The sequence below is a fragment of the Mandrillus leucophaeus genome, unplaced genomic scaffold (genome assembly GCF_000951045.1).
Source record: "Mandrillus leucophaeus isolate KB7577 unplaced genomic scaffold, Mleu.le_1.0 Scaffold238, whole genome shotgun sequence".
In the NCBI taxonomy this organism is placed as follows: Eukaryota; Metazoa; Chordata; class Mammalia; order Primates; family Cercopithecidae; genus Mandrillus; species Mandrillus leucophaeus.
Window position 1 is genome coordinate 291497 of NW_012102454.1, and position 7835 is coordinate 299331.

Sequence of the window (7835 nt, forward strand, 5' to 3'; positions counted from 1 at the left end):
CTTCTTAAAACCAGGGAAGCTCCTGGAGTGTCACAGGAGATAGGATGTGGCACAGATGTCCAAGCCGACTCCCCCAGGGTGCATGGCTGGGTGGTGCAGAGGAAGAAGGCTTCTCCATTTCTGAGATTCTGTAGGGAGAAGGGGTGGAGAGAATTCAGAACAGGGCTGGGCCCCACAGCCTGAGCCTTCCCTGGGAATGGGAGTTTGACTCCTGAGCCCACTGCCCTCCCGGGTTCCCTGGCAAGGCAAGAGCTGCTCCCCCACAGTGGAAAGTCGGCAGGGCAGCAGGGAGGAGAAGGGTGTGGATGAGGTGAGGGTGTGGCCAGGGGCAGGAAAAGGGGGTCCCCCAGGGAGAGCTCAAGGGTCAGCTGGGCCCCATCCATGTCATGGTTGAGCTTAGCAGTTCTCAGGGGCCACCTGGGCAGGGGTCTGGAGGTCTGGGGAACAGTTAGGTGAAGAGAGGAACCACAGAGAGAGGGACCCACCTCCTGGCGCTGCCAGATGTCTCTGAGGCTCAGCAGTCCCCTCAGCGGGCTGATGGAGGATGCCCGGGATGAGCAGTGAGCCGGAAGGGGAGGAGGGCGGGTGGCAGGGCCATTAGCCTGAGGTTCTAGCAGCTTGGGTGAGCAGCTAATGGGGCATCCCGGCTGGAGGTGAGGCCACACCAGAGGAGGTGAGGGGCTGGGAAGATGCTGGAACACAGAGGGGCTAGGGAGGAATCGGGGTCCTGTCTGGGTAGGGGCCGGGTGTGTAGCCAGTGCCTTGCAACAGCAGGGCTTGGGGGCTCGGCCACAACCCAGTGCTAGTCCCTCCCCAGCCCTCCTGCTTGTTTATACCTGCGCTGGGGCCAGGTCTTCTCCACCCTCGATGCACCCCTGGGCAGGCCCCGGGTCTCACTGGCTCACCTCTGACAACACAGGGTGCCCCGTGACCGCAGCCATGAAGCCATCTCCACGTGGCAGTGGGTGTGTGGGATAAGGAGTGATCACACCCAGGTGCGGCTCTGCACAGGTTGTGGGCTTGTTTTCGTTTTTGCAAGGAGGGGCCCCTCTGTTCTGCCTCTCCTTCCCCTCTAGTTCCAGGATGGTGGCTTCTGACCTTTCCAGGGCTGGAGAAAGGAGCAGGAGGAGGAAGGCAAGGGATGGGGGCAGCCTCTGCTGGCTGGCACTGGAGGACCCAGGTTGTGGCCCTCACTTTGCCTGTCAAGGGGTGGCACAAATGTCCAAGCTGACTCCCCCCAGGGTGCATGGCTGGGGACATTGGGGGGCACTCCCTGAGGCACAAGGAATGTGGCACCGGCCGGCTGTGTAACTTCCTTCTCTCAGCCCTGGGAATCCTCCCAGCCTTTCATGTTTCCCATTTGGGTCACCTGAGTCTCCCAGGAGGACCTAAGGAAGATTTCTAACCTCTCTGGATGCTCTCTCAGGTGTGCCCATGCCTGCTGGTGAGAAGCCAGCTCTGCTCTGTGATTCTGTCTCTGTCTCTCACTGTGCCAGTGTCTGTCTGTCTGTCTGTCTGTTTCCTGCCTCAGAATGACAACACAGCCTCTCCACATCAGTTTTCTCAGGCGTGTGTGGGTCACCTGACCACTCTGCCCCTTCCGAATTCCAGATCTCCCATCATAAACCTCTCTCTGTGTGGCCTCCTGGCAGCTCCAGTCACCAGGCTTCAGGGGGAACAGCAGGGGGGTCTCAGCCTATCACTAACTCCCTCAAAGACACCATCTCACTGCTTTTCACACCTTGGGGTCACTAAATTGGTCCATGCTCTCCTTTTTCTCCCCCAGCGGGAGCCGCGCATGGGGTGCAGCACCCGCTGTGAGCAGAGAACCGGCCTCCTACTGTTCCGTCTGTTGTTGGGAACCGAGAAATGGACAAAACCAAGAAAGAATCCAAAGCAGTGCCATTTCCCCTCCTATAGCAAAAGTGAAGCCCCGGGAGCCGTTGGGTTTTCCAGATCGTCTCTGCTTTGGCTCCACCCACCTGGCGTCTGGATCTTTGCCCAAGGTCACCTCCTCCAAGGGCCTTCCCGGGTGCCTCAGCCACACTGATCCCTCCCGTGAATCTCACTTTTGTTGTCTGTCTTCAGTGCGACATCGTCTTGGCTGGCTCCTGAGCTAGAATGCCGGGCCTCCTGAGGGCAAAGGCTGTGGTCTGCTTTGTCTACTGCATGTTGCACAGCAGGTGTTTGGGAACCTAATTGCACGATCCATTATCTGGACCCTGGGAGGACGGTGAGAGCTGGGGTTGTGGAGGGCGGCTTGCGTCTGGAGTCCTGGCCGCCCAGCTTCCTGGGCACCTGCTCTTCATGCTTCAGCAATGTCTATTGATGGCCACATTTCATGGTCAATCAGCCATGTAGTAGGTTTATGTCAGCAGCTGTGCTGAGGGACAGGGTGGGAAGGGGAAGACGCTCGATGGTTGCCAGGGAGCCTGAGCCAGGACCTTCAGGCTTAGGACTGCCTCAGCTCCCTTCAGGGGGTCTTGCCTTAAAAACCCTTGGCAGCCCTAGACTACAGATCCCCAAGGTTGGTCCTATGCCTTATCTTTTTGGTGCCCTAACAACTGGCTCTGTACTGGGTGCATTTCCAGGTGCTCAGTATCTGTGTGCCGAGTAAATGAAAAAAGGGTTGAATGACATCAGACCTCATTTTGGGCACAGACACCCCAACACCCTCCCTGTCTCATTTAAACAGTTTTTGTTGTTGTTGTTGTTTTGAGACGGACTCTTGCTCTGTCACCCAGGCTGGAGTGCAGTAGTGTGATCTCGGCTCACCGCAACCTCCACCTCCCGGGTTCAAGCGATTCTCCTGCCTCAGCCTCCCAAGTAGCTGAGATTACAGGTGGGAACCACCATGCCCGGCTAATTTTTGTATTTTTGGTAGAGAGAGGATTTTGCCATGTTGGCTAGGCTGGTCTTGAACTCCTGATCTCAGGTGATCCGCCTACCTCGGCTTCCCAGAGTGCTGGGATTACAGGCGTGATCCACCACGCCTGGCCTTTAAATAGTTCTTAAAGTCTCACCTGCCTCCAGAAAAGTGAATGGTGCTCATGAGAAATCAAACCAGGGACAAAGTGGATTGATGGGGAGATCAAGGCCTCCCTGCACCATAATTCCTAGAGTTACCATCCAGGTACTGAGCAGAGATGGGAGGGAAAGGAGGATGGGAAAGGAAGGTGGCAGTTTGGGGAAACCTGCCACGTGCCAGGAGCCGATCTCCTTGATGGTCAGATAATCACACCCCTGCCCTCTAAGGAGAATGGGCCCCTTTGCCGAAGCAGGTGAATGGGTGGAGAAAGATCAAACCTGAGAAGCGAGAGGGGAGCTGGGGCACCTAACTGGAAAGCCTGAATCAGTGAAGAGAATTAGGGAACGGGTGCAGAGGACCTTGAACGACAGCAAAGCCGTGAGGTTTCTCAGGGTGGCTGGTCTTCAGGACTTTCTCTGGCAGCTATGGGTTGTGCAAGAACTGAGTAGCGTCACTTTTGGGAAGAGCCGTTTTGAACTGGCTTCCCCTTTTCACATTCTTCGAGAAATGCAAATAAAGGATGGGGGTTTGTTTTCTGGGGGACTTTCAGTTTCTGTGCTGGGTCTCAGTGTGGCTCCAGCATATATAAGACGATGCCTCACTTCCTATCGTGGGCCACCTGCGTGGTAGGCAGTGGTCTCTCCCTCTCCACTTTACAGATGGAGAAAACAAGGCTCAGGCAAGCTGGTGAACCCTGCCAAGATCACTGGGCTAGTTAAGCCAAAGAATGAAGATTCAAGCTGTCACGCTTGTCTGCCTGCAGAGCCAGTATGCTTTTCCTAACAAGACACCAGACTCTCTAATCTGCTGGTCTGATCACTAAACCACTGTGACTCCATTTCCTTCCCCCCAGGCCCCGTGAAGCCTTTCCCCTCTCCTCATCCCCACTCTGACTCCACAGACTGAAAAGCGTTCGCTGGTTCTTTGAAGTGGCATCTGAGCCATTTTTATTGTGAGCTCTGTCTCCATGGCATGTTAATCCATACCAGTGTGTCCGTCTCAAACCCGGAGTCCTTGGAGTCAAGGGGGCCGCTGTTATGTACGCCTCCCTGTGCAATGCCTGACTTCCAGAGGGGAAGCCAGGCCAGGACGGGGCCCTTTCCTACTTCATTTCTGTCCTTTTCTGGGCTCTCCCCCAGAGGCAGAAACTGGGCATAGTATTTGTGACTGGGGATGTCAGATCAGGGGTAGGGGACCAGAGAGATGTAGAAGGGAAGGAAAAATGATGACAAGCAGATCCCAGGAGGGACACAAGCCGCTGGGGGTGGGGGTGGCCAGTGGCCGTGGTGGGGGCAGGGGGAGGTGTGCATGTCAGGGCAGGTGTTTAGATGGGTTTCTGGGTAGCAAGGAGCTGGGTGGAACAGAACAGGGACAGGAGATTTGGAGTGTTGGGGTTACCCTCACCGAAAAGGCTGGCTCTGAGCCAGGCACAAGGTTCTCCACAGTGAGCATGTGTGTGGGGGGTGTGTGTGTGTGTGTGTGTGTGTGTGTGCGCGCGCGCGCGGAGGAGGAAGCCATGTGGTGGTGTCTGGGGAAGCTCTGGGTCTTCCCTGGCCCCTGCTGCCCCCAGCGCCTCCGCCGCAGTCCGTCTGGTGTCAGTGCTTGACGATCACATAGTCCACATTTTCTTGTGTCTGAGGCCGCTCCCCGAACCCAAACTGAATCAGCTCTGAGTAATGAATCCCCTCATCTTCTGGAAAATCTGGAATGACGTTCTCATAGTCGCCCTGAGAAAACCACGTGGTGGTCAGCCTGGCCCCGCTGTCACCAGCCTCCACCGCTGCTTTTCTCTGCATTCTCTCCTTCATTCCACCCGGGGCTCCAAAAGCCCAGGCGGGCATCCTCGTGTCAGGAAACTGGCTGTGGCCAGTATCCAGGACCCAGAGGTACCTGCCTGGCTCTGACCCGCTCTGCCAGAGCAACCGTCTCCAACACCCAACCTCTGCCACGATGGATGCCTACCCAAGTCCTTCCTATGTGGGACCCACCGCTGAAGCCAGGCGTCTGTCCCCAGCCTTCCACAGCCCCACCCTCCTTACCACCTGACGCTTCTGCAACACTGAATAAGTGACTGTGTCATCGCAGTCTGGGGGAAGTCTCTGCATCTCTGGGGTCTCTGCATCTCTGAGAGAGAGGGCAGACAGATGACCACGTATGAAGCATCTCCCATGAACTCTCCTCCCTCTCAACACCCAGAGCCGCCAACAGCACCCCAACCTCAGCCCCTTATGTAAAACCTGAGGCCTCCCCAGTGCCCAAAGCTCACAGCAGGAGCTCGTGCAAATGTGTGTGGAGGGAGTAGGCGTGGGTGTGTATCACAAGGTCTTGACCTTTGTGATAAGAACGGACTGGGCATGTGCGCTGCTGACTTGAAGAAGCAGGTCCACTTCCGGAGACTGGCCCTTACCCAGAGGCTTGTTACGGAGCCGGAATAAGGCAGTGCATGTATCAGGGTGCCTGGCATGGGCCTGGCACAGAGGGCAGGCGAGACAAGAGCTTTTCCTCCCGCCTCCCTCCCAGGGTGTAGGGTCACCCTCCTGGTACCCTCAGTACCCAGTTCGTGGTGTGTTCGTCTCGGGAAAGTGCAGGGTGGCGTAGCTAATGCCATCTTCCATCATCGGATTGTAGCATCCCAGGGAGTGGGGACCTTCAGAGAGGGGGGTCCTTCTAACCTGGGAGGGAGACGAGGGTGAAGTGCTAACCACCTGTTACCCAACCCTCGTCCCCTTCCCTGGCCTCTGACAGCCCAGGTCTCCCCAGAGGACATTTTATCTCCTTCCTTCACCTTGTTTCCCCACTCAGCTTCACGGTCTGCCTCGTGCCTATCCTTTTTTTTGGTGGCGGGGGGAGCAGAGTCTCAGTCTGTCACCCAGGCTGGAGGGCAATGGCGCGATCTTGGCTCACTGCAACCTCCGCCTCCCGGGTTCAAGCGATTCTCCTGCCTCAGCCTTCTGAGTAGCTGGGACTACAGGTGCGCACCACCACACCCAGCTAATTTTTGTATTATCGGTAGAGATGGGGTTTTACCATTGGCCAGGCTGGTCTCGAACTCCTGGCTTCAAGTGATCCACCCACCTCGGCCTCCCAAAGTGCTGGGATTATAGGCATGAGCCACTGTGCCTGGCCAGGTTCCCTCAATTTAAGGCCATGTTTCCAATTATTAATCTGAAAAAGTACAATGAATTAATTAAATATGTTCCCTATGCTTCCAGATTCTTTTCTGTTGTTGTTATTGTTTTGTTTGTTTATTTTTTAAGAATTTTTTTGGTATTTTTTGTAGAGATGAGGTCTTGCTATGAGGTATGGGCTATGTTGCCCAGGCTGGTCTTGAATTCCTGGGCTCAAGTGATCCTCCCACCTCGGCCCCTCAAAGTGTTGCGATTACAGGCATGAACCACCACGCCCAGGCTCCAGACTTTAGACACTCTGTGTATGCATAGATACAGAACAATGTCCAAGCAGTATTATTACATGGAAAAAAGCAAAGAAAATTCCTGGGCAAAGTGTGAGCTGTGCCTCGTCTGTGTCACGAGGAAGGGTGTATGTGCACAGACCTCTGTGAATTATGTGTGTGAAAAATACCCCTGGGGGGAGATGGGATGACTGTGTGCAGTGAGGACCTTTGGTGGGGATAAGAGTCCTTGGGGATCAAGAGTGAGCCGCGTCTGTCTTTCCACTATTTACCCTTTCATGCTTACATTTTATTTTTTTACCGTGTGCTTGTATGATCTGTTTAAAAATCACTCAAGTCAACTACTCTGGAGGTCAAGGCAGGAGCATCACTTGAGCTCAGGGGGTCGAGGCTGCAGGAGCTGAGATTGTGCCACTGCACTCCAGCCTGTGCAACAGGGTGAGACTCTGTCTCAAAAAAAAAAAAAAAAAAAGGAGGCTGTCAGGGCTGAGAGAGACAGAGTAGTCAGAGAGAGAGAGAGAGAGAGACAGGGACTCAGTAGGCGCTCAGGACTTCTGGAAGGTGGAGCAGCCTGAGAGGGGACCCTAGACGGAGGCAGGAGAGACTGCAGGGGAGGTAGAAAAAGAGAGAGACTGATGACGCAGGACAGGATGACTTCTCCAGCACAGTGGCAGGTGGCCTGGAGCAAGGGGTGTGAATGGGAAAGGGGACAGTGAGGTGGGGAAGAAGGGGCCAGCTGGTCTGGAAGGCTTTTAGGGAAGTCACAGGAGCAGACAGGGCCAGAGAGGAACCTGAGAGGAAACAGGGAGGAACTAAGGGCACAGTGGCTCATGCCTCTAATCCAAGGGCTTTGGGAAGCTGAGGCAGAAGGGTCACTTGAGGTCAGGAGTTTGAAACCAGCGTAGGAAACATAGTAAGACCCCATCTCTACAAAAATGTAAACATTGGCCGGGTGGTGCATGTCTATAGTCCCAGCTACTCAGGAGGCTGCGGCAAAAGGATTGCTTGAACCCAGGAATTGGAGGCTGCAGTGAGGTGTCATTATGCCACTGCACTCCAGCCTGGGTGACAGAGTAACACCTTGTCTCTATAAGAAGAAGGAGAAGGAAAGAGAAGAAGAAGAAAGAGGAGGAGGAGGAGAAAGCAGAAGAAGAGGAAGAATAAGAGGAAGAAGAAGAAGAGGAAGAAGAAGGAGGAGGAAGAGGAGAAGGAGTCAAAAGAAGAAGAAGAAGGAGAAGAAGAGAGAAAAGAAAGAAAGGAAAGAAGGAAAGAAGAAAGAAAGAAAAGAAAGAGAAAGGAAGAAAGGAAGAAGAAAGAAAGAGAAAGAAAGAGAGAAAGAAAAAGAAAGAAAGAAGGAAAGAAGGTCACCACCAAGAACAAGAGCAGGAAGAGGCC

At 54.6% G+C, this 7835-nt stretch overlaps 1 protein-coding gene across 3 annotated transcripts in view; it reads right to left on the bottom strand.

Annotated features, from left to right (window-relative positions):
• Window positions 1–3948: 3948 nt before the first annotated feature.
• Window positions 3949–7835, bottom strand: part of CD22 (CD22 molecule) — a 57940-nt gene continuing 54053 nt past the window's right edge. For all 3 annotated transcript variants that reach the window (XM_011982255.1, XM_011982256.1, XM_011982257.1), the window contains 3 exons: window positions 5582–5700; window positions 5068–5152; window positions 3949–4755 (listed from right to left, as the gene is read on the bottom strand). In XM_011982255.1, the coding sequence (XP_011837645.1) occupies window positions 4624–4755; window positions 5068–5152; window positions 5582–5700 (336 nt within the window). In that variant the 3' untranslated portion in view covers window positions 3949–4623. The remainder of the gene's footprint in view (window positions 4756–5067; window positions 5153–5581; window positions 5701–7835) is intronic.